This window comes from Artemia sp. Qi Xiang Cuo, chromosome 1, assembly GCF_049724085.1.
Source record: "Artemia sp. Qi Xiang Cuo chromosome 1, ASM4972408v1, whole genome shotgun sequence".
NCBI classification, from domain to species: domain Eukaryota; kingdom Metazoa; phylum Arthropoda; class Branchiopoda; order Anostraca; family Artemiidae; genus Artemia; species Artemia sp. Qi Xiang Cuo.
In genome coordinates this window covers 12,322,293-12,349,909 of record NC_142794.1, presented here as the reverse complement: position 1 = coordinate 12,349,909, position 27,617 = coordinate 12,322,293, and the positions used below count along the sequence as shown (strand labels likewise).

The window sequence follows — 27,617 nt, the reverse complement described above, 5'->3', positions numbered from 1 at the left end:
ACTTCATATTTTTTAACTAAAGATCAAAGGGAATGGAAGAACAGCCCGGAAGCATAGCTTACACAAGATCAGATTTTTTTTGTAATCCTTCCGGACATAAATACTTAAATGGCACACGAGGTTTTCCTTGCAGGAATTTGCCAGAAATATCATGATTTTGCAGTAATTTCGTATTCTAATTTTATTAAGAGTCCCACCCCCCCCCCCAAAAAAAACGAATATCTTCTTAATACACCATCATTTCATATATTACAAGATTGCCTGATTGCTACAAGGTTCTAAAGCATTTCATTCTTAATGGGATCGATAAATTTCCAAACATTTATTTAGCATTAACTTGTATATACATAATTTATCTAGATTTATTCCTCCTTCCGTTCAAAAGTATAATGAACAGCTCGAGGGGTTGGACGTTGGGGTGCCACCTAAAAAAAGAAAGAAAAGATAATAGCCTAAACAAGAACCGACAGATACAAATGATGATAAAACATTGAAGCGTCCAGATAACTATTTTTTGTTTTTAATTAACTAATTGAGTTTTTAAAGATGTCATGGCAGGAAAGTACCAATATTGTGGAGGAGGGGTGGTTTTTCCAAGTTATATGTGGGTAATATTGTCACTGTGCAAGAATTGAATTATTTCCAATCCACAGATAAACAGTAAATGGTTATAGCATTTGCACTGATTTGATTCTTTGGACCAAGTTCCCACCATTGCAATCTTCCAAATCTATAACAAATGTATTATGTTTAAATCAAGGAAGACCAGTAATAATCAATAAATCTTTTGTTATTTATTGACAGGCGTGTCTATTGTGAGGCTCACGTATTAGTAATAATACACGGTTCCTCTAGTCTTGGGTAACGAGCTATGGTAAGGAGGGTAAGGTATGGTAAGGAAGGTCTGGCATGGTGAGCTATGGGTAAGAAGGAGTTTGGTAACAGTATTTTCAAACTAAAATCGGTTATTCTATGTCGACAGAGCTGTATTTTGTGTCACAGATTCATCGGTTTATTGCTAAAGTTAACCCTGAGTAACTTGGAAATGGAATAAAATACAGGGAAGCAGAATAAACCAACTGAGCCAGAGGGGTCAACAGAACTGAAAAGGGCGTAAACCCCTATATAATATAAGTGCGGTGCTTTCAGTAGCCCTGTGGAAGCACGGTAGGATTGATCTCTACTTGGTAATTCGGGACCAGGGGATAAATCTCAACTGCGGCAGGGCATGAAGTTGCATGAAGATTATGCATTAGCATCTCCAAATAATCAAACAGGAAAAAGTATAAGTTTTTCATTTGGTAAATATATTCACTGTTATACGGGAATTGTTTGTCGAACCAAGTAAATTTTTCATCAGTATTAAACCCATGGCTAAAAAAAGGTTATCCATAGCTTTTTAGTACCAAACATATTAGTGTCTAATTCCAGTATATAATACCAAACAGGTATAATGTGGTATCATACCTTGTAGGTACAATATCTTGTTAGCATATAATGTCAAATATAATAACAAATTATAAAATCAAAGCATAAAAAAAGATTATGGTGTCAAAAGCAATGTGTAATATTCCTTGTATCTTACAAGCAAAGCTTACAAGATAAAAGTCCTTTAGTTGTGGGAGAAGGTTACATTCACTGTTACCAGTAAATTTTTTATCCACACAAAGTTCCATAGGTTCCAATCAAAAACATTATTCAAGATCATATGTCAATATTAAGGACAATTATGTTATAACGTAATTTCTACTTTTTATGATACAAAGAACTCAAATTACAACACCTGCTTGTTGTAAAATCCAATAGAGAAAAGGCGTATCTCAAAACTTTTGTGTTATAATGTGCTAAAAAGTTATGCAAATTCCTCTAGAAGCCAAGAGAAACCACATTATTCTAGCCTCCATTCTTCTGCACGCCATTGTTACAGGGATAAGTCCATCCAAAGCCCATCCCCCCCCCCCCAAAAAAAATGATGCGTTTAACTATAACTCTAATATGAAAGAAAATTCACTGTCATTTACCTCTGTTTTATAGCAAGTTTGATTAAAATTTAGCAGAATGAGTGAGGGACTATTCCCCCCTCATATATGAAATATTTTCTGCTCGTTTTAAATTTCAATGTTGCTCCTTACTAGCAGCTGAAAAAAAAAATTTATCATTAAATTTCTGATTGTTTTCAAATATTGCCAGGAAATTCGCCCCCTTCTCCTCCGTGGTAACTCTCCACACTAAGAATTCCTTCATGGAAAATTCCCCCGCCCCCCCCCCCAAAAAACAAAAACTATCCGAGGAATTCCATTCCCCTGGACATGTGGAACATCTCCATATGTAATATTGAGTCACAAACAAGAAAGTAAGACAAATAAAATGAATTCCAAGCATAAATTCTGGCACATTCCCCGTATGGAAAATTTTCCCTGGAAAAATCATCAAGGAACTGTCCTACAAACAGAAGATTACCCCCGTTTAAAATCCCCCCCCCACCAAAAATGTGTTTATATTTCCCCAAAAATAAATACCATAATATAAAGGATAGACAAACTTCATTTTCCCATGCTCCAGGAGCTTTTATCACTGTTATCATCATCACTGTCTATCAAAACGATTTTATCCCTATATGAACTTTTATCTATCACCATCATTTTCCCATGCTATAAGCTCCACTTTCACTCAAAACAAAAAATTGTAGTATTCAAAGTATTATTGGTGGGGCAGGGAACGGCAACTCTTCGTTTGCCCCCCCCCCCCCCCACTCTCCCTGAGAACAGCCTAGATCCAAATCTGGAGTGCACTATTACTAAAAATTCATCACAACATAAAGTGGCACAAAGCAGGGTTAACTCAACAGCGCTAACTGGTATATGTTCCTTAGCTATTTTAATCCTAAAAGGCTAGAGAGACGTTAGACCGCTTTTTTTGAAGGACAAGCCGGCTTTTCCATAGAAATTTTCCCAATTATTTCCATAAATATGGTTTTTAGATTGAAACAAATTACGTCTATCCATCCCTTAAGATAATTTAACCAATGCACAAAAATACAAGGGAGAGGGGACGAGTATTTTTTTTTTTTTATTTTTCTTTAGTAACAATACAAAGAAGTTTAGCTTCATGGGAAAGTGATCTTATTCTCTTTAGTGGGACCTTTATAACCATGCTAGAAACACAGTATATAATTCAAGAGAAGAAAAAAAAAGTGTAAGGCAAAGCAGGTCTAAGGCAAAAAAAAGACAAGTAAAAAGCAAGCAAAAAGCAGGCAAAAAGCAAGAATGCGTGCAATCTTTTTTTGAGGCGGATGCAAAGGTTTTCTAAATTCAAACTTCTCGCTGCTCCAACATTTCTTGTGGTAGTGGGCAATTTCTTCTGAGTTGGTGTATGCCGTCCAACCACAGATACAGCGCCTGCGCCAATTGGCTCTCCTTCCCTGGCTGCCAATGGATAATTCTTCAAGAAAAGAGGACATGATCAAAAACTTGGTACTTGTATGATATACACCCTACCTAACGTTCTTTTAATATGTTTCTCTGATCCTCAATCCCAATGAAATATACCAAAGTAAGATAAAAAATATAATACTTTAGAAACAAATTTAGGCTATGGATTTGCATATTAGGGGGGGGGGGTAAATTTGAGTCGGTCTGTAATCTGCATGTCTAATGTGTTAGGTACAATTATTCTGCATATTAATTAGTAAGAATTGTTTTCTAACTTCGCACTGTCCAAATACCAAATAAATAGAAGATTTACTTTTCGTTTGGCCTCAAAAAGCACAACCTTTGGCAATTTTCTTATCATATTTGCCTTTGACAATTTAAAGAAGGCATGGGGAAGCATATGTCAGGTTAGCACAGAAAAAGACAGATTAGCACATTTATACCGCTGCTACTACTTCAATTCACTGCAGCACAAAACAGCTTGAGGCCAACACTTCCACGCACACTCCTAGTCCGCCCCAATCTATTCCAAGCTTCACTCTTTACCGCCTCCCTCTTCCAATTCGTCTTAAATCTTTCTTTATCACCTCTATTTGCCAGAATTGGGGAAGATTTGCTTTTCGTTTGGCCTTAAAAAGCCCAACCTTAGGCAATTTTCTCATCCTGAATTTGTAAAACACGTCCTAGCCATCTCAGCCTTTCTTTCATCATTGCCCGAAACAGTGGGATACCCTAAAAAATATTGCCGGGGGACAGCAAATACAACACAGACGTAATTTTCAGGCATGGTCGAGACTCTACAGCATGGGACATTACATCCAAGTTCATTAATTTCAGCAGTATTTAGAGTTCACCTGATCTTTTAAAGATTAAAAAAGACGTCTGACATCATAATTCACATTAATACCATATCAGCAATAATCACCAGTATCTTTAATGGAGCGTTGGGAACGGTCTCCTGTCGATATTTTCTTTGCAATGCTATACGTTGTAATATCACTCAGTGGCGTCAACTCACGGAAATGTAGGGGATTTCCCCTACAAAATAAATTGGGATTTTTTTTTTTTTTAAAGTCAAATAATTATTAAAAAAAATAATTATATAAAATTTTTAAATTATGATCTGAATTCTGGACTTTTGCTACTGTTGAACTAATGAAACGTTTTATTCAAAAATCAGCAAAGACCGGATATTTCTATACAGGAGTTTTACAAGAGTGACACCAACGGGATAATTCAAAACAAGATCATCAAAAATTAATAGTACTATCTGATAGTTGTGGAAGAACGAAGCAAAGGGGTATAAACAGCCAGTCTCGCTGGTTTAATATAGCACATAGCTAAAACAGAAATAAACTATGAAATAAAATTAACAAGATGATTTTAAAAATCTGGGGGGGGGACGTTTTTGGGGGCGCATGGTGAGATTTAGCGAAGGCTAACTATCAGATGATGTTTGGTGTTGAGTTCCACCTGTGATCAGAAAACGCACACCGTAGAGAGTGTCTTGAGACGGATGACATTTGAGAGAGACATTTGTCTTGAGACGGATGCTTCACCATCGAAGTTGTCATTTGAAGATCTTCGGTCCAAAGTACTGAATAGGTCGTCATGAATAGTGATCACTGTATCACAATGAAATGCCCGAGCTAACTAAGTTTACCAATGTTAAGCCTCTTCTCTACAATACAAGATCCCTTCAGTTGCTATTTTTCTTCTTTTTTCCCTTAAAACTCAAGTTGATTTCTGAATAGCCTTCATAAATTTTATTACGCCACATAAATTACATCTGAAAACAAAACGAGCTAAAACACACCTTGAATATGTCTTAAATTACACCAAGGAGTTGCTGTTTAAGGGTTTAATGCGCAAACGTAATAATAATAACGCTTCTTCCCTTAGCTTTTTTTTTTCAAAATCAAAGTTGCTCCCTAATCAGCTCTCATAAATTTTGTTGACCGGTATGACAAGACTTGGAAACTTAATGAGCTACGAGTCTAGGATATTTACACGGCTTAAGATAAAAAAATAAACTATAAAATTATTTATTAAATCAATAAATTATACATTTATTTATTAAAAAATACATCATTTAATTTAGTAAATTATTTATTTTCATAAATTATTTTATAATAAATTAAAGTAAATAAATAAATAATTTATATTTATACATTATATTTATCATTATTATCATTACATTTTTTTATCATTATATTATTGCTACAATTATATTATTTCGTTATTATATTTATTTTACTATTCATTATTTATTAGCATACTTTTATAAATTATTTTATAAATTATTATTTAATCAATAAATTATTTGTTTATTTGTTTAAAGTTAAAAAGATTAGTTATTGCAATTAATAAATTATATAAAAAAAAGTAAATAATTTAAAAGAATCACCGTTTAGTGAAATCGCCAGGTTGTGATGCTGCGCTGCAGCTAAGGTAATGGGTCGCTCGCTCAAACTGCTCAATATTGGAAAATATTGAATAGCAGCACTTTCAGTTGCCATTCGATTGTAGTAGTTCAACCCACAAACGTAGATCTGATCCGAGCTTTTAATTTTCAAATAAGTCGCCTTTCCTCTGGCCCATACGTCATCGAACGAAGCCACTTCCTTTGGTCTAAGCTTGTCAGTTCTCAAAACAATCTTCTGAGGCTCTAAGCATTTAGCTAAAGAGTATAATGATTATAATCATAAAAAAAGATATAAAATAATTATATATAGGTATTTTGCATTAAATTATTATCATTAAACACCAAAACGAAAAACTATTACAGCTTTAGCTTATGATAAAGTCATGTTCAATAAATGAACATGAAAAACTTACCTATGGACAAATACTAGGAGCCTACCGGAACTATTAACGCATTTAATGTAAAATGAATCACTACTAGCCAGGTAAAAGTGGATAATAATTATAGGCAGCGCTGCTTAAGCAAAGAGTTAAGTAGGCACAATGTATTATTACTATTATTTTTTTCACCAAGACACTTCGTATGGGAGGACTTGTCGTAGAAATTTCCGGAAAGGGCTCATTCAATTGGAAACTGAAAGTTCCAGTGCCTTTTTTAAGAGTCAAAAGTGATTGGAGGACTCCTCCTATGTACCCTTTTCCCCGATGACCTCCAATAAAATTTCGCCCTTTACTGAAAACAAAATACATTTTAGATTAAAAAAAAAAAAAAATTTATTTTTGTTTGGCTTTGGATAAATTTAAAGTAACAATCTTCAATCTTTTCAGATATCTGGGCTGCATCGACAAAGAAGACATGCCTAGAGTTACATTAACAATTCAATCGCTAATAATATGTGACAAGAAATAAACAAAATATTGGCAGTTTTTGCAATACTCGTGGTGAAGTCCAAAAACCATAAGAAATAGGGTGTGATTTATTGTTGTCGTTTTTTGTGCTATATTTTTTCATTTTATCTGTAATTTGTTTCAATTTTGACACGTTGTCAATGTTTGGTAATTTTTTTTGTCATTTGTCATTTCCATGAAGAGTTTAAAACCTTAACTCGAAAAAATAACATTAAAATCATAACAACGAACAACTATAACTATAATGAAATAACTATAAATATATCATGCCTCAATGAAATTATGATATCACTAAATACGACCTTTGTTGTTTGTAACAACGATATAGGTTTGATAGTAAGGTGGAAATTTTTTTTTTCTTACCGACTCTTAGTGTACTGCTCCCTATAGTAGCAGCAAAACTAGACAATCTTCCCAGTTGACCTTGTTCAGGACAGCCAAATGTGTAAACATGACCGGTTTCAGATAAAAGGACCATGTGATTTTCACCAGAACCAATTTTTTTGATTGGTATCAAAGGTAGAATTTCAACTGGCGACTCAACTTTTGCAGAACTGGTTGGAATTAGACCCAGATCACCACTTGCAGCTGGAAAATGAAAATTTGCGTTTAAAAAGTAAAGAGTAAAAACTGCTTATTTTTCTTTTCTTTTTTTCCCGTGTTTCTTTTTTTCTTGTTTTTATAATTTTGAATAAGAGGGTAAATTTAACAAGGAGAGTAATCAAGAGTAAAACTAAGAAGAGCGCAAGTGACTGAATCTAAGATTTTTGGAGTATCTTTGGAAATATCTAAAGGCATTTTGGGGAGGTTCTAAGCTTTAGTCTATTATTTGGAGTTGGTTTGCCACTGCAGCAATCCTGAGTCGACTCAACGTCTGCCAGAGTAAAAAGCTCAGTTGAGTCGTAGGTCTCCCATGGTCTGACTTCGTTAACAATGACCGATTACAGGCATGAACTTTTTAATCACCTTTTTCCGTCCATGGTGCTCAACAGGCTTTGCCACTGTTATGGCAATAAGCTCACATTTGACATCCTGGCTTGCATTTTATTCAGTTTAGGCTCAGGTACCCTAGCCTGGAGATGTCCAAGGCAAAGGCTTCTGTTTAATACGTGAAGTGGAAACTTGGCCTTGAAGTACAGTAATCTTCAGCTTTTTTTACATGTTCCGGACTAAATAGCTCATTTGAGTCAAGGGTTGCGCGGTTATGAGCATCTTCACCAACTACTTGATGGCACCTAGACTGACCAAAATATTCAGAAGAATCTGCGCTGTTATGGTAATAAATTCTCCGACAGTGCTGTAGATTGCATATTATTCAGCCTGTTATCCATATTATTCTGTTGCCTAGGCTGGAGACATCCAAGCAGAAGGCTTGAGTCTGATACATGGAGTGAAAACTTGCCGTTCAAGTACAGTAGTCTGAAGCTTATTTGACATCTTCCGGATTAAAAAGCTCTATTGAATCCAGGATATCCAGTGGTCTGATTTACATTCAATCATGAGCCATAGCTTTCCAGCTGCCTTGTCCAAATAACCAAGGAGACGTTGGAGGTATAGGCATCTTTACCAGCTACCTGATGGCACCCAAGCTTCAATGTTGTTCAGTCAAGACTCAGTAGCCTTGGACTATAGACCTCCAGAGGGGGGTAGACAGCACGTGCAATTTGTCCCACATCGTGGGGGAAAAATACAAAAGTCTCAACGCAAACAATTGAGCATGAGGATAAATTACTTTATGAAAGCAATTAATTGGGCTAAATCCATGATAAAACACACATTTTACTTGTAAAACATGGCATAGAAATAAAAAATGGGAATATTCAAAAGAAACAGAAAAAACTCATTTCCAGGAATCTACGAAGAAACAGAAACCAATATTTTTCAAGATATATTTTAGTCACTTTTTTGAAGCACAAATACACTCATCTTTTAAGAAAGGCGGGTTTAATCACTAAATGGGACACACAGGAGGCCCTTTGCATTAGCTTTGACAAAAAAGCATTAATTAATTCTGGGTGCTATTTACCCTCCTTCACAGCCCAATTAGGAGTCTTCTTCTAAGGGAAAGGGGAATCTATTATCACTCTAATTCAATGTAAAACGAACTATTACAAGAGGAGATTGACTTTTGTTTCTAATATTAACGACCAACTCGATTTAAAATTCATTATCTCACTTGGTTTCCCTCCTTCTATTTCATTCACTCCCTAACTCCCTGTAAATTGTCTTACTCCCTTTAACTAGCTCAACATACTCTCTTAATTTTAGTTTGATTTTTATATTTTGACAATTGTTGTCTATATATTTTACTATTCTTGACTTTGATTCATTGTATTTTTTACTCTTATCAATTTAGGCCTCTAATATATTTGTAATTGATCAATGAACTATCTTACTGCTAAATTAATTTTGTTATCAAGTCAAGTTAGAAGTTTTTTTTTTTTAATTGATTTTAATTTTTGACTGACATACTTTGTCTTGATTTTTTATCAAAATTAGTGTGTGTCACGCAATTTTTATTTTAATTCAATTCCTCTAGATATAAATGTAATTTCATCAATGTTTTATAACACGAGTCATTTTGGATAAAAATTTTGTCTTGTGTTAGTCCGGAAAAAACGACTAAATCACAGGATAACTGAATAATTTTCAAAAGAATAGTGTCTAGGTGCACGAAATAAGAAGCCAGTTTGACGAGGATGCGAACTGGATGAAAATCCTGTTAATTTGTGTTTTCGCAATGAATTTGTTCAATGAAAGTATATTTGTGCTTCCATTCTCCTCTAATCAATCTCTTGTTGAACTTTATAAAGAGCCTTAGTTCAACTCTGTCCTTCGAACTGAGTAGAACTTGATGGACAAATCCACCTTTTTGTAGAACAAATGGCTATTTCATGAGATTTGGAGGTGAACATTAGCTCAGCTTATCGCTCCCAGTTTCTTACTATTATCGCTCCCAAGTCTCTCATACCGATTTTTGAGAGGAGATCTTATTAAAGTATATGAAATATGCAACATATACTACGACAACATCCCTCCAGAGGAGATAGTAACATTCAAGAATAATAACCTGAGAGGTCACAAGTTTAAGCTAACCGACGAACGTTTCAGAAGAGATGTAGGTAGATGGGCATTCAGCAACCACATTGTCTTCGAGTGGAACGCACTACCGTCAGACACTGTCAACTCAGATTGAGTCAATGCAATTAAGAAAAAGATTGACAATCATTATAGTGAAAGAGCATTTGATTATTTAAATTTTTGTAGATAGAGGCACAAGCCTGTTTTCGCATTATATTATTATTATTTTTATGAGCTCAACTTTCATCCTCGTGAAAATGGGGTCTAAGAAGACTTGATCTCTACTTAAAATTTTAGAATTAAGTTGAGTCAAACAAGGCGAGTTTTGAAATCTAGGAAAGATCTAAGGGTCACAGGCTCTCATACCCCCTCCCCTATTTGACACTACTGTTGGTTCCCCCATCCATCAATCAAAAATGAACTTTCTTTTCATTACTCGTTGTAAAGTAGATTATTTTATTTACACAATAATTGTTATTGCTGGTGATGATGAAGAATGATGATGGTGATGAAGGGGAAGTCCAACGCTGTTATTATCTAGGATCAATAGAAATTGACACTTATTATCGAAAATTGGTTAGCATTATGAGAATATTTTTCATTGTATTGCTCTTCATTTTACGGCAAATGAATAACTCACTGGTCGTGAAGTACAAATCGGATTGTTATTAAATAATTGTTATTAGATTATTGTTAAAACTATTAAACATTGTATACTGACAGAAAATTAAGGGAAAAGGAGATGGAAAAACTTCCCACCTTTACAGGAGGAAGTACTCTCCTTGTAAGGGTAGAACCCTTTAATAAACTTACATTTGAATATACCCCACGCAAAGACCCGTCCGTCTTTTAACAAAGCAGCAGAATGAGCATCTCCTGCTGAGATCATACAAACTCTCCCAGGAAGTAGTACTTTTCTGGCTTCAAATCGGTCTTCTTCTTCTGTCGGTCGTCCTAAGGCTCCCTTGTCATTGTTGCCAAATGTATAAACCTTTCAGAAAGATAAAAAAATGATTAAATTACACATGTAAAACTTTTATAGACGTTAAAAGGCCAGAAGTGGGCTTTATTGAGTGGGCCCACTCAGAAAAAAGAAAACTTTTAGAAAACTAATAAGATCAGAAAAGAGAAAACGAAATAAATATTTTTCAGTAAAAGACAAAAAAAACACTAAAAATAGAGTAAATTCAACCATAAAAATGGAAAAGAACTATCTAATAACTATCTAAATTTCTATTTAACTATCATAGGCAGCGCGCTAGCGCTGCCTAAGTAAAGAACGATGTGGGCATAATGTGTTGTTTTTTTGTTTTTTTTGGGGTTTTTTTCTCCATACCCGGGCACTTCGCATAGAAGTCGTCGTCGTAGAAACTTCGAAAAGGGCTCATTCGATTGGAAATAGGAGTGGCTAGTGCCCTTTTTAACAGTTAAAAGTTATTGGAGTGCAACTAGCCCCCCCCCCACGCCTATCATTCCCCCAAACACATCAAATCAAAATTTTGAGATAGCCATTTTGTTCAGTGTAGTTGATTTCCAGATAGAAAATATGTTTTTGAGGAGGACACTCCCCCACAACCCTCGGGGCAAGGGTTTTAAGTTATGCCCTGGGGGCAAATAAGGTTTTTTATAGAAGGCGTTGTCGTAGAAACTTCAAAACAGGCTCAGTCGATTGGAAATTTAAAGGGTTAGTACACTTTTTAATAGTCGAAAGTGATTGGAGGGCAACTAGCCCCACCACACCCATCATTCCCCCAAACAGACCCAATCAAAATTTTCAAGGAGTTAGTTTGTTTAACGGAGTTGACAGAAAAGGTATTTTTTAGGAGGAAATTCCCCCAGAACCCTCAGGGCAAGGGTTTTAAGTTATGCCCTGGGGACATATAAGGTTTTTATAGAAGGCATTGTCGTAATAACTTCAAAACAGGCTCATTCAATTGAAAAATCAAAGGACTTGTGCTAGTTATAATATTCGAAAGTGATTGAAGGTCATCTAGCCTCCCCCCCACGCCACGCAGTTTCCAAAAAACAACAAATCAACATTTTAGATATCAATGTTGTTCAGCATCCTTGTTTTCCAGATAGAAAATATGTTTTTGAGGAGGACACTCCCCCAAAACCCTCAGGGCAAGGGTTTTAAGTTATGCCCTGGGGGCATATGAGGTTTTTATAGAAGGCGTTGTCTTAGAAATTTCAAAAAATGCTCATTCGATTGGAAATTCAAAGAGATAGTGTCCTTTTTATTAGTCGAAAGTGATTGGAGGGCAACTAGCCCCCCCCCCCACTTCCATCATTTCCCCAAACACATTCAATCAAAATTTTGAGATAGCCATTTTGCTCAGCGTAGTTGAATTCCACATAGATAATATATTTTTTAGGAGGACACTCCCCCCCCCCCAGCCCTCAGGGCAAGGGTTTTAAGTTAGCCCCTGGGGGTATATGTTTTTAAAGAAGGCGTTGTAGAAACTTCAAAAAAATTTCATTCGATTGGAAATTCAAAGGGCTAGCGGCATTTTTAATAGTCGAAAGTGATTGGAGGGCAACTAGCCCCCCCCCCCACACCTATCATTCTCCCAAACACATCCAATCAAAATTTTGAGATAGCCATTTTGTTCAGCGTAGTTGATTTCCAGATAAAAAACATATTTTGTTTTTTACCTGGAAATCAACCCTCAGGGCAAGGATTATAGGTTATGCCCTGGGGGCATATAAGGTTTTTATTGAAATTATTGTAGAAAATTGAAAAAGGGCTCATTCGATTTGAAATTCAAATGGCTAGTACCCTTTTTAATAGTCGAAAGTGATTTGAGGGCAACTAACCCCCGCCTCTCACACCCACCTTTTCCCCAAACACATCCAATCAAAATTTTTAGATAACCATTTTATTCAACGTAGTTGAAAGTTTTGGAAATTACGACTTTAAGGAAGACAACCCCTGCCCCCACAGCCCTCAGGGCAAGGGTCGTAAGTTATGCCCTGGGGGCATATAAAGTTTCTATTGAAAGTGTTGTCGTAGACAACTTCAAAAGAGCTCATTCAATTGGAAATTGAAAGGGTTTGTGCCTTTTTTAATAGTTGAAAGTGATTGGATAGCGACTAACTTCCCTCTTACGCCCACCATTTTCCCAAACACATCCAATCAAAATTTGGAGATATTTATGTTGTTCAACGTAGTTGAAAGTTCTGGAGATTAGGTTTTTTAGGATGATAGCCCCCTCAGAGCCCCCAGTAAAAGGGTTTTAAGTTATGCCCTGGGGGCATTTAAGTTTATATCGAAAGTTGTTATAGAAATTTCAAAAAGGGCTCATTTGATTGGAAATTGAAATTGCCCTTTTTAATAGTCGAAAGTGAGCGGAGAGTAATTAACCCCCCTCTTACGTCCACCATTTCCCCAAAAACATTCAATCAAAGTTTAGAGATAGCCATTTTGTTCAACATAATTGAATGTTCTGGAAATTTTGTATTTAAGGATGACAAACCCCCGAGAGCCCCAAGGGCAAAGGTTGTAGTTTATGCCCTGGGGGCATATAAGATTTTATAAATAGAATTGTCGTAAAACTTCAAAAGGGGCTCATTCAATTCGAAATTGAGAGGGCTAGTGCCCTTTGTAATAATCGAAAGTGCTTGGACCGTAACTGACCTCCCTCTCACGCCCATCATTCCTCCAAACACATCCAATCAAAATTTTAAGATAGTCATTTTGTTCAACGTAGTAGAAAGTTCTGGAAATTAGGCCTTTGAGAATGACCTTAGGGTAAGGGTTGTAATTTATGCCCTGGGGGCATATAAGGTGTTTATAGAAAGCGTTGTCGTTTCCAAAAGTGCTCATTCGATTGAAAATCGAAAGGCCTAGTGCCCTTTTAAATTGTCAAAAGTGATTGGAAGGCTTGACATTTTTGTAGTAATGACCGATATGGTTATAATGTATTATTTTTTGTTGTTGTTGTTGTTAAGACCAGGGTACTTCGTATCAAAGGAGTTGTCGTGGGAACTTCGAAAAGGGCTCATTCGATCGAAAATAGAAAGGGCTGATGCCCATTTTAATAGTCGAAAGTAATTGGAGGGCAACTAGTCCCCCTTCCACTCCCACCCTCCCATTTGCCCATTATGTTTAAAAACTAAATGTTGCCTTAAGATTAAATAAAAATGCACTGTGATAAGGCTAGTTCCCAATAAGCCATCTCAGCAGTATCCCAAACATAATTGAGGATGTCATTTTGAAACTGGCCAGACCGTTACTGCTCTTAGGTTTCGACCAAATCAAAAGAGGGTATGTGTACCCAAGCTGTCAAAGAAAGCAAACAGTATTTTCGCAATTGATTTTAAGTTTTCTGTTTCAGGTAAACTAAAAGAGGTATGAAACTAAATTAAACAATACTATTTGTGTCCAGATTTTTAAAAGGGTGTACGTTGTTAAATTGCTGAAAATTTTTCTCCAGCACACAAATAGCAGGCCAAGCTATAAAGTCTTAAAAAATGAAAAGATTTAAAGTATTATTTTATTTTTCCTTGAAAAAAATATGTCAATATAAAACGAAAAGAAATTAATTAAAAAACTTTTTTACAAAATAAGTTTTTAAAGGAAAAGTAAAGAACTCCATTAAACAAAAAAAGAGCAAAAATAAAATAAAATAATCTACCAAGCATGAAACTACCACAAATCAGCATCGATAAATAAATGAAACCTAAAACGAACAGAAATTACAATAAATAACCTAGTCAAACTCAAAACGAGCAGAAATTAACATAAGTTGGGCGCAAATCCCCAATGCCTTCCCAAGGCAAGAACAAAATTTACACTTTGCTGAAAAAAATATAAATGTTTTTACTTTTATAACTTTAATAAATCAAATAATATTAACATTTTGATTACTAAATAGCAGTATATGTATATTAATATACATGTATAGTTGAAAGTGATTGGAGGGCAACTAGCTCCCCCCCCCCGCCCATCATTCTCCCAAACACATCCAATCAAAATTTTGAGATAGCCATTTTGTTCAGCGAAGTTGATTTCCAAATACAATCACTTTCGACTATTAAAAGGGCCCTAGCTCTTTCAATCTTCAATTGAATGAGCCCTTTTTGATGTTTTTACAACATCGCTTTCTATAAAAACCTTACATGCTCCCAGGGCATAACTTACAACCCATGCCCTGAGGGTTGTGGGGGGATGGGTTGTCACCCTTAAAGACCTAATTTACAAAACTTTAAACTACGTTGAATAAAATGGCTATCTAAAAATGTTTATTGGATGTGTTTGGGGAAAAGGTGGGCGTGAGAGGGGGTTAGTTGCCCTCAAATCCCTTTCTAATAATAAAAAGGGCACTAGCCCTTTGAATTTCCAATCGAATCAGCCTTTCTTGAAGTTTCTACGACAAAGACTTCTATAAAAACCTTATATGCCCCCACGGCATAACTTAAAACCTTTGCACTGAGAGTTTCCTCTTCAAAAACATATTTTCTATCTGGAAATCAACTACGCTGAACAAAATGGCTATCTCAAATTTTGATTGGGTGTGTTAGGGGGAATGATGGGCGTGGGGGGGGGGCTATGTAACCTCCAACCCCTTTTCGAATTAATCCAGAGTAGTGGCTCTATGAATTTTTGATTAAAGGAACTTTTTTTGAAGTTTCTACGACAGAACCTTAGATATAAACCTCACTTGGTCACAGGGCATTGTTCACAAGCTTTGCCCTGAGGGTTAGGGGGGAGTGTTCTCCTCAAAAACATATTTTTTATCTGGAACTCAATCACGCTGAACAAAATGGCTATCTCAAAATTTTGATTGGATGTGTTTGGGGGAATGATGGGCGTGGGAGGGGGGCTAGTTGCCCTTCAATCACTTTCGACTATTAAAAAGACACTAGCCACTCCAATTTCCAATCGAATGAGCCCTTTTCGAAGTTTCTACGACAACCCCTTCAATACGAAGTGCCCGGGTATGGATGAAAAATAAATAAAACATTGTGCCCATATCATTCTTAGCTTAGGCAGCGCTATCGCGCTTCCTATGATTAGTCTATGGTAAAAATCACTTTCCAGACAAAATGTCTTCAGCCTTTTAAAGAAAGTACTAAAGCCAGGGAAATTAAACTTTCTGGGATGATCTCAAACTTCAATCCCGGAATGTCTTAAACTTTCATTTGCTTACATCAACTAATATTATGTTACTATTTATTACTAAAATTAATTATCAATACAATTAAAAAACCAAACTAGAAATTAAAAAGATCCAGTATCATTCAGCAGGGTCTATTAGGTGCCACCCGCCCCTTTTAGCCCTTAAACACGCATGGCCGGCGATGCATCTAGTGACACCAACGATGAAGCCAAACTGTCCTGTATATATGTAAACAGTGATGATCCATTCATGAACTGTGACATGATTATCAAGTCAACGTTACCTGGCGACATCTACAGGTTCTCCAACCTTAGTCGCTAGAAGATGCGATTTAAGGTAATTTAAGGTAAAACAAAAAAAAATTTATTAAACTAAAAATCAAGAAATTATGTTACTAAAAATTATTATTAATATTAAAAATCAACTAGCATAAACTTTATTAAATCTCTGAAATATTGAAGAAATTTTGTTAAGAAAGTAACTTTTTAAAACAGTATAATGCACTGTCCATGATAACATTAGAATAGCCTACCCCTCCATCTGTTGTGAGTATTACACTATGCAGTCCTCCAGCAGCGACGTCAATAACTTGACCAATTCCAGGTATTATAACATTACCACATGCCAAGACTACTCCTGTACCTCTGTTGTGTCTTGATGCTGGTAATTCCACTAAACCAACTGATTCCACTGAAACAAATAGTGTGAGCTAGAGAACTGATAAAAAAGGAATCGTAGGTTATTCAACTTGGATATACTAAGAATTACAAACAGCGCAACCATTGACACTGCAGCATTACCCATGTTGCCGATGCAAATAGGGCAGCATAGTTATGCTACTGACGCAATTAGCATCAGATAGGAAACTGATAAAAAAGACATCAGGAAGACATAAAAAGGAAAAAAAATATGAAACAACCTAAAATCCAAAAAAAAAGAAACAGCTACTTCCTTTAGGTGAATTTAACGAAGGCGCACCCTTAGGCCAAACATAAGAAATGACCTAGAAATAACGCAACATCATTAATATTGCATAAGGCAGGCCGAGTCATGATTAAAAACGCCAATATCCAACAAAACAAAATGATGTAACATATTGTACAGGATACAGCCCAAACTAATACTTGGGCCTAAAAATGCTATCTTTGAGGAATCACAACTTAATCCAAAAGCACTTAGCAACACCAACTACTTTGGCTACTTCATGCATACTCCTGCCATTTACCCGTGCCCCAGCCATTTGAACATTTGCCTCTCAAATACTTGGACTATCTGTCTTGGCTTTCCTCTGTCTACAATTGGCAATGTCTTGATGCAACCTACTGCAAAATACTTGATAACTTTAATTCAATTGAAGTTATCAGGTATTTTGCAGTAGGTTGCATAGGTTGCATCAAGACATGGCTAATTATAGACAGAGAAAAGTACTTTCTAGTTTGTCAATAAATTTAAATCCTTTTTAAACTGTGTAAAGGAGTGATTTAGTGTACTTTTTTTTAATGTGTAGTCTATTAACAAATGAGGTTCTTAAAAGCATGAGAAAACTGCATTTTCAGGTCACATTTGTTCAGGGAGGTTCCTCCAGACCAATCTCACAGGGAATGGAAATCAGTCAACTACTGTCTTGAACTACAATGATCTTTTTTTCCCTAAATGAAAATTACCACCCTGGCTATTTGTGCACCCAACAAATATTTTTCTGTTTTGCAAAAATTTTTAAAAGAGAAGTCAAACTAAAAGTATAAATAGGGTGGCAAACATGGTCCACCAGTCTCACTTGCATAACGCCTCAGTATCGCTATTTTGGCAGTCTGTGTTAAGTTTGAACCAACAGTAACGTGGAATTCTTATTTTACTCAAGAAAGAGTGGTTTTCATTGGCTGTCAGTGATGCTTTAAGTAAAGGTATACAATAAACCATTTTCCTTTCCCTTTCAATAGCTTACGTCAGTGGAAAACGCCACTGATTAGTTGAAAGTAATGTAAGGCGATCACTTATATCCAGTAAAAGCCCATTCCACGCTCCTGTCCATTCAAATTTGAGACATATGGTACAGTTTTTAAATACATGAGCATGCGCTTGACAGTGCACTAGCGCAGTGATCCAAAAGTGATACTGGAGGTTACGTTTTAAAAATGACCGTGATACATGTGGATCACGGCAATTTCATTTTCCAAACAAATGAGCCCTTTTTGAAATTTCTTCAACAACTTTCTATGTAAACCTTATATGCCCCCAGGGCATAATTTACAACCCTTGCACTGAGGGCTCTGAGGGGAATATAACCCTTAAAGACCCAATTTCCAGAATTTCCTAGTAAGTTTAACAAAACGACTACATAAAAACTTTGCGTGGATGTGTCTGGAAAAATAGGGAATGTGAAAGAGAGGTCATTGAGCCTTCAATACCATTTAACAATAGATAGGGTAGCAGCCCTTATGATCACAAAATTAATGAACCCTTTTAGATGTTTTTACTACATCGCTTTCTATAAAAACATTACTTACTCCCTGGGCATAACTTGCCCTTGCCCTGAGGGGTGGGGGGGGATGGGTTGTCATCCTTAAAGACCTAATTACCTAAACTTTCAAATTCTTTGAATAAAATTGCTATCTCAAAATGTTGATTAGATATGTTTTGGGAAATGGTGGGCTTGAGAGAGGGGTTAGTTGCCCTCAAATCACTTCCAACTATTAAAAAGGGCACTAGCCTTTTGAATTTCCAATCGAGTGAGCCCTTTTTCAAGTTTCAGCGACAAGGATTTCAATAATAGCTTATATGCCCCCAGGGCATAACTTATAACCCTTGCTCTGAAGACTGTGGGGGGAATGTTCTGCTCAAAGGTATAATTTTCTGAAATTTAAACCGTGTTGAACAGAATGGCTGTCTAAAAATTTTGATTAGGTCTTTTTGGGGAAATCGTGGGCGTGGAAGGGATGTTAGTTGCATTCAAATCGCTATTAACTAGTAAAAAGGGAACTAGCCATTCCAATTCCCAATCGTATGAGCCATTTTAGAAAATTATACGACCAATCGTTCTATAAAAACCTTATATGCCACCAGGGCAGAACTTACAACCCTTGCCCTGAGGGCTGTGGGAGAGTGTCCTTCTCAAAAACATAATTTTTATGTGGGAATCAACAGCGCTGAATAAAATGGCTATCTAAAAATTTGGATTGGATGTGTTTGGGGAAAATTGGGCGACAGAGGGGGGTTAGTTGCCCTCAAACTACTTTCGACTATTAAAAAGGGCACTAGACCTTTGAATTTCCAATCAAATGAGCCCTTTTTCAAGTTTCTACAACAAATATTTCTATAAAAACTTATATGCACCCAGGGCGTAACTCATAACCCTTGCACTGAAGACTGTGGCGGGATTGTCCTGCTCACAATTTCAATTACAATTGAAATTGTATAATTACAAGCACAATTTCCTGAACTTTAAACTGCATGGAACAAAATGGCTATCTCAAAATTTTGATTGGATATGTTTGGGGAAATGGTGGGCGTGGAAGGGGTGTTAGTTGCCTTCGAATTACTTTCGACTATTAAAAAGGCACTAGCCATTTCAATTTCTAAACGAATGAGCCCTTTTTTAAGTTTCTACGACACCACGTTCTATAAAAACCTTATATGCCCCAAGGACATAACTTACAACCCTTGCCCTGAGGGCTATGATGGGGTTGTCATCCTCCAATACCTAATTTACAAAACTAACTTAAAACTACGTTGAATAAAATGGCTATCTCAAAATTTTGATTGGATGTGTTTGGGGAAAAGGTGGGTGTGAGAGGGGGGTTAGTTGCCCAATATTTAAATGAAAAGAAAGGTAAAAATGGTCACTAATAGGCATATCCAATCCAACATGAACAGACTGTGGTAATAACGCTGCGTCTGAAACAAGCACGTGGTCTAGACTACAGAAGGAACCAGAATTATGGACATACGTCAAATATGCATCTTTTGAAACTATAGTAAAAACGAAAACAAAGATAAAAGAGCGGAGGAGCGGACATCATAAATAGCAATGTTGCAGTTAAAATCCCCACAAATAAGCCACTGGAAATCTGCTGGAACTTTCGCCACAAATCGCGATAATTCTATACATGCAAAATTGAAATCAAAAGTCGAATCAATAGCATGATAATTTGTTGGTAAATATCACGAGATAACGATAATCCCTGGGATTCGAACAGCAAAAAAATAACTATTTAACAGCAAACACTTAAACTGGAATATTCTCTTGAATAGATATGCCAACGCTTCCAGATGGACGTCCGCCTGTAGGCGTAGCTGGAGAGATAAAAGACTTAAACTGCTGTGACAGGCTCGAAAGAAGACTAGTAGAGTGGTCCAGAAGGTGATGCTCTTGCAGACACAAAATATCCATATCGCGCAGCATAGACTGCAATACATGCTGTTTATCACCAAATCCATTCACATTCCGATATATAATCTTTGCACCAATCATTTTTTATTCTTTGCAACTTTTTTGGTCAACCGTTTGCAGCGAGAGCCAAATCCAGTATGCTCATGAGATCCACAATGGAAGCAACAAGGTTCATTCTGGCAAGGGTTGTTCCGAGAATGAGAGCTTCCACTACCAAGACACTTGGGACAATGTTCCATGCTAGAGCAGCCCGACGATATATGCTCTAGCGACCCGCATTTGTAGCACATTCGCGGTAAAAACTCATAATCAGTAAGCCGGAGATGTTCGTAGCCAATATGAAATTTAGCACAATGAGTAAGGGACTATTCCCCCCTCATATATGGAATATTTTCTGCTCGTTTTAAATTTCAATGTTGCTCCTTACTAGCAGCTGAAAAAAAAATTTATCATTAAATTTCTGATTGTTTTCAAATATTGCCAGGAAATTCGCCCCCTTCTCCTCCGTGGTAACTCTCCACACTAAGAATTCCTTCATGGAAAATTCCCGCACAATAAAATCCCCCCCCCAAAAAAAAACTATCCGGGGAATTCCATTCCCCTGGACATGTGGAACATCTCCATATGTAATATTGAGTCACAAAAAGAAAGTAAGACAAATAAAACGAATTCCAAGCATAAATTCTGGCACATTCCCCGTATGTAAAATTTTTCCTGGAAAAATCCTCAAGGAACTGTCCTACCAACAGAAGATTACCCCCGTTTAAAATCCCCCCCGAAAAATGTATTTATATTTCCCCAAAAGTAAATACTATAATATAAAGGATAGACAAACTTCATTTTCCCATGCTCCAGGAGCTTTTATCACTGTTATCATTATCACTGTCTATTAAAAGAATTTTATCCCTATTTGAACTTTTATTTATCACCATTATTTTTTCATGCTATAAGCTCTACTTTCACTCAAAACAAAAAATTGTAGTATTCAAAGTATTATTGGTGGGGCAGGGAACGGCACATCTTCGTTTGCCCCCCCTCCCCCTGAGAACAGCGTAGATCCAAGTCTGGAGTGCACTATTACTAAAAATTCATCACAACACAAAGTGGCACAAAGCAGGGTTAACTCAACAGCGCTAAGTGGTATATGTCCCTTAGCTATTTTAATCCTAAAAGGCTAGAGAGACGTTAGGCCGCTTTTTTTTTTGAAGGACAATCCGGCTTTTCCATAGAAATTTTCCCAATTATTTCCATAAATATGATTTTTACATTGAAACAAATTACGTCTATCCATCCCTTAAGATAATTGAACCAATGCACAAAAATACAAGGAGAGGGGACGAGGAATTTTTTTTTCTATTTTTCTTTAGTAAAAATACAAAGAAGTTTAGCTTCATGGGAAAGTGATCTTATTCTCTTTAGTGGGACCTTTATAACCATGCTAGAAACACAGTATATAATTCAAGAGAAGGAAAAAAAAAGTCTAAGGCAAAGCAGGTCTAAGGCAAAGATAAGACAAGTAAAAAGCAAGCAAAAAGCAGGCAAAAAGCAAGAATGCGTGCAATCTTTTTTTGCGGCAGATGCAAAGGTTTTCTAAATTCAAACTTCTCACTGTTCCAACATTTCTTGTGGCAGTGGGCAATTTCTTCTGAGTTGGTGTATGCCGTCCACCCACAGATACAGCGCCTGCGCCAATTGGCTCTCCTTCCCTGGCTGCCAATGGATAATTCTTCAAGAAAAGAGGACATGATCAAAAACTTTGTACTTGTATGATATACACCCTACCTAACGTTCTTCTAATATGTTTCTCTGATCCTCAATCCCAATGAAATATACCAAAGTAAGATAAAAAATATAATACTTTAGAAACAAATTTAGGCTATGGATTTGCACATTAGGGGGGGGGGGGTAAATTAGAGTCGGTCTGTAATATGCATGTATAATTTGTTAGGTACAATTATTATGCATATTAATTATTAATAATTTTTTTCTAAATTCGCACTGTCCAAATACTTTACCCCACCCCCTAATGTGCAAATATATAGCTCTGCTGCTGCGTGACAACTCCAGCTTGCAGAGTCACTGCCTGCAATACACTGAAGATGAAATTCCAAAAATGTTCCTGAAAAACAATTATTCCTGACTGCCATAATTCTCCATTGCAGATTCCTGACTATTGTTGCATCAGATAAACTCGTTCCTTTTAGAGCTTTACTAAAGTTGGGTATCACTTATCTGTATGTGGTTTGTGGTCTTGATTCATCTGTAACACACCCCTGCAGCACAAACCAGCCTGAGGCCAACACTTCCACGCACACTCCTAGTCCGCCCCAATCTATTCCAAGCTTCACTCTTTACTGCCTCCCCAAAATTTCTAATTCGTCTTAAATCTTTCTTTATCACCTCTATTCGCCAGGTATAGGGAAGATTTGCTTTCGTTTGGCCTTAAGAAGCACAACCTTTGGCAATTTTCTTATCATATTCGCCTTTGACAAGTTAAAGAAGGCATGGGGAAGCATATGTCAGGTTAGCACAGAAAAAGACAGATTAGCACATTTATACCGCTGCTACTACTTCAATTCACTGCAGCACAAAACAGCTTGAGGCCAACACTTCCACGCACACTCCTAGTCCGCCCCAATCCATTCCAAGCTTCACTCTTTACCGCCTCCATAGAATTTCCAATTCGTCTTAAATCTTTCTTTATTACCTCTATTCGCCAGAATTGGGGAAGATTTACTTTTTGTTTGGCCTTAAAAAGCACAACCTTTGGCAATTTTTTCATCCTGAATTTGTAAAACGCGTCCTAGCCATCTCAGCCTTTCTTTCATCATTGCCCGAAACAGTGGGATACCTGAAAAAATATTGCCAGGGGACAGCAAATACGACACAGACATAATTTTTAGGCATGGTCGAGACTCGACAGCATGGGAAATTACATCCAAGTTCATTAATTTCAGCAGTATTTAGAGTTCACCTGATCTTTTAAAGATTGAAAAAGACGTCTGACATCATACTTCACATTAATACCATATCAGCAATAATCACCAGTATCTTTAATGGAGCGTTGGGAACGGTCTCCTGTCGATATTTCCTTTGCAATGCTATACGTTGTAACATCACTCAGTGGTGTCAACTCACTGAAATGTTGGGGATTTTCCCTGCAAAATAAATTGGGATTTTTTTTTTTTTTTTAAAGTCAAATAATTATTAAAAAAAATAATTATATAAAAATTTTTAAATTATAATCTGAATTCTGGACTTTTGCTAGTTTTGAACTAATGGCATGTTTTATTCAAAAATCAGCAATGGCCGGATATTTCAATACAGGAGTTTTACAAGAGTGACACCAACGGGACAATTCAAAACAAGATCATCAAAATTTAATTGTACTATCTGATAGTTGTGGAAGAACGAAGCAAAGGGGTATAAACGGCCAGTCTCGCTGGTTTAATATAGCGCATAGCTAAAACAGAAAATAACTATGAAATAGAATTAACAAGATTATTTTAAAAATCTGGGGGGGGGGGTGTTATTGGGGGTGCATGGTGAGCTAACTAAGTTTACCAATGTTAAGCCTCTTCTCTACAATACAAGATCCCTTCAGTTGCTATTTTTCTTCTTTTTTCCCTTAATATGACTTAAATTACACCAAGGAGTTACTGTTTAAGGGTTTAATGGGCAAACGTAATAATAATAACGCTTCTTCCCTTAGCTTTTTTTTTTCAAAATCAAAGTTGCTCCCTAATCAGCTCTCATAAATTTTGTTGACCGGTATGACAAGACTTGGAAACTTAATGAGCTAAAACTTACTTCGAGTCTAGCATATTTACACGGCTTAAGATAAAAAAATAAACTATAAAAATTATTTATTAAGTCAATAAATTATACATTTATTTATTAAAAAATACATTATTTAATTTAGTAAATTAACTATTTTCATAAATTATTTTATAATAAATTATAGTAAATAAATAAATAGTTTATATTTATACATTATATTTATCATTATTATCATTACATTTTTTTATCATTATATTATTGCTACAATTATATTATTTCGTTATTATATTTATTTTATTGTTCATTATTTATATAGCATACTTATAAAATAAACAAATTATTTTATAAATTATTATTTAATCAATAAATTATTTGTTTATTTGTTTAAAGTTAAAAAGATTAGTTATTGCAATTAATAAATTATATAAAAAAAGTAAATAATTTAAAAGAATCACCGTTTAGTGAAATCGCCAGGATGTGATGCTGTGCTGCAGCTAAGGCAACTGCTCGCTCAGATAAACTGCTCAATATTGGAAAATATTGAATAGCAGCACTTTCAGTTGCCTTTCGATTGTAGTAGTTCAACCCACAAACGTAGATCTGATCCGAGCTTTTAATTTTCGAATAAGTCGCCTTTCCTCCAGCCCATACGTCATCGAACAAAGCAACTTCCTTTCGTCTCGGCTTGTCAGTCTTCAAAACAATCTTCTGAGGCTCTAAGCATGTAGCTAAAGAGTATAATGATTATAATCATAATTATAATATAATAATATAATAAAAAATTAAAAAATAAAAAATAATATAATAAAAATTATAATATTATTATAATATAATAAACAAATGATATAAAATAATTATATATAGGTATTTTGCATTAAATTATTATCTTTAAACACCAAAACGAAAAACTATTACAGCTTTAGCTTATGATAAAGTCATGCTCAATAAATGAACATGAAAAACATACCTATGGACAAATACTAGGAGCCTACCGGAACAAAAAATAAGAAAAAAAAAGTCTAAAACTTATAAAGATCTCACTTGATAAAGAACAAACTTGAAAATGATAAAGATTAACCGATCATTTTGGTTTGCTAAAAATTAATAGAATTTTTAAAACTTCTGATGAAATTTTTGATTAGTTGAGATAGAAAATAAAAAAAATGGTTTTATGTTAATATTTTTTAAAATGAGTTAAAATAATGTATGTTCGATTCCGAATTAAAAAAAAAAGCAAGTCACAGGTGTTAATGGAAATTAATTCGATAATTTTTTTTCAATTAATTATATTGCTAACTAGTTGAATGAATTCATAAAAATGATTACAAGCAAAACTTGACAAAGAGTAGTTTCAAAATGATCATTTTGACTCGCTGAAAAAAATTGGAATTTTGAACATTTTTCAACAAAAAAAAAACTGTTTCAATTGAAAAAAAATGAGTTAGAATTATATATATTTGAATTGTATACGTAAAATTTTGCAATATGCTGACACTGAATTAGAACAAAACACATGTTTTAATCCAAATTAACTTTTTTCTCAATTAAGTATATTGCTAACTAATTGAAGGAATTTGTAAGAATGATCAAAGAGTATGGGTCATGAATATGAGATAGTTAATATGTCAGGAACTGAGATCAGATACTTATTATTACCCTAGTTTTACCAATTACACTAATTAAATTAATTATTCTTATATTAATTATGACCAGATTTAGCCAAAAGTGAAATTGAGATCTGTTCTGAAGCTATTAGTTTCTAAAACAAAATAAAAAGCATGAAGTAAAAAAGTATTGCTGATGTCAGTCTTACATTTGTCTTACTTTTCTTTTCTTTTTTAAAGAAAAATTTTCCGTTGATTTTGAATTGAAGTTATCAAGTATTTTGCAGTAGGTTGCATCAAGACATGGCTAATTGTAGACAGAGAAAAGCCAAGACAGATAGTCCAAGTAATTGAGAGGCAAATGTTTAAATGGCTGGGGCATGGGTAAATGGCGGGAATATGCATCAATCTTATTGGACACATACTTGTTTGTTAGTTTTTGGAAAGGCATGCCTGCCTAGAGTCTCAGGCATGTTGACCAAGAATTTTAAATTGACATAAGACCGTTAGATTACCTGTAATGAGAGGCAAACAAGGCACGCCCGCCAATGGTCTTAAGAAGGCTGACCAAGAATATAGAATTGACATAGGACCATTATTTTGCTTGAAACAACAGGCAAACTATCGTTTAAGCCATCTTTACCTTTCAAATAGTACCTATTCGTTGCCTAAATTCAGCCCACATTCTGAGAAAATTTCAGTTTTTCACAAATTTTCCCAATTTTTGGGTCACTTGCCCGAGACTCTCGGCGGTTGGTCGTCTTTATTTCAACTCTTATATGTTACCAATACTCTTTGAGAATGATTGCAAATAGAAATTGACAAACAGTATTTTTGAAATGATTATTTTAGCTCGCTGAAAAATACCGGAATTTTAAGCAATTTTTTTTTCAAGCAATTTCTTTGAAAGACATGGTCACTTTTAATCAGACATACAAGCCAAGCTTCACATAGTAATCTTTTGGGATTGACGGGATCAGTGCACTCCATCTAAAAAGTGGTGGGCCCGCTCTCATTAGTCATGTAACCCTCCTAATGCAGATTATCCTCATTCAGGGTATTGTCCCAACCACTTTCTCAATTGGAGATCTTACGCCAGTTCCTAAAAAAGGAAAAGCTACCATGCAATGCTCCTCTTTCCGTCCAATCACGGTTGCTACCACTTTCTGCAAGTTATTTGAACTTTTATTCGTAGATGAGTTTGAAAAACCCTCCTACTAATATCACACAAGGTGATTGCTCAGTAAAACCAGTTGATAAAATAGTATATCTGGGGTTTCCAATAGGTTCCTCATTACAGCATACCCGCTCCCTCCTGATCTCACATCTTGAACGGCGAATTTCCAGCTCCTATGCTTTGATCGTTAAATCTACTCTGAGATTTAACCGTCCACTACTGGCAAGTATTTACAACGCTACCGCTCTGCCACATATATTATATGTGACCCCTTTCTGGAATTTATTGGCAAACCGTGAAAAGTCTAAAATCCACTCTATATTTTTCCGTTTTGCAAAGTACCTACTAAAATTGCAACCTTGGACAAAAAATAGTTTTCTGATTCGGCGCTATAGCCTAGCGGACCCAAATCTAGCTGTTGAGACACTTATTAGCCGGCAAAAAACAAAACCAGCAATTCTAAAGCACGAGTGGGTAAGTTTGGTTGTTTAATTTTCCCTTTTGTTTCCCTTTTTTTTTCTCCTTTCAAAAGTTGCTGTCTTTATCGCTATCTTCGAAGAAGTTATTGTTTATTCTGTATTCTTTGAGTAGAATAGATTTGAGTTTCCACTTTACATACTATTTTGTACACTATTTAAGGAGTTGTTGCTTTTTTTGTTATTATTTTCGTTTTTTTTCCTCTTCTCGTATTTTTATATA

At 35.5% G+C, this 27,617-nt stretch overlaps 1 protein-coding gene across 1 annotated transcript; it reads right to left on the bottom strand.

The window, feature by feature from the left end:
- Positions 1-314: 314 nt before the first annotated feature.
- Positions 315-7,128, bottom strand: LOC148956013 (uncharacterized). Its single transcript, XM_089093592.1, has 3 exons — positions 5,839-7,128; positions 3,318-3,441; positions 315-425 (listed from the first exon to the last, which is right to left on the bottom strand). The coding sequence occupies exons 1-3, from the start codon at positions 5,948-5,950 to the stop codon at positions 353-355; spliced, it is 309 nt and encodes a 102-aa protein (XP_088949718.1). The 5' UTR covers positions 5,951-7,128; the 3' UTR covers positions 315-352.
- Between the last annotated feature and the right edge of the window lie 20,489 nt (positions 7,129-27,617).

Excerpts from the sequence above, each read along its gene's own strand:
- LOC148956013 (XM_089093592.1), bottom strand. The coding sequence starts at position 5,950 with ATGGCAACTGAAAGTGCTGCTATTCAATATTTTCCAATATTGAGCAGT. Across the intron at positions 3,442-5,838 it reads CCTGGCGATTTCACTAAACG|AATTATCCATTGGCAGCCAG; the intron begins GTGATTCTTTTA and ends CTTTTCTTGAAG. Across the intron at positions 426-3,317 it reads AAATGTTGGAGCAGCGAGAA|GTGGCACCCCAACGTCCAAC; the intron begins GTTTGAATTTAG and ends TTCTTTTTTTAG.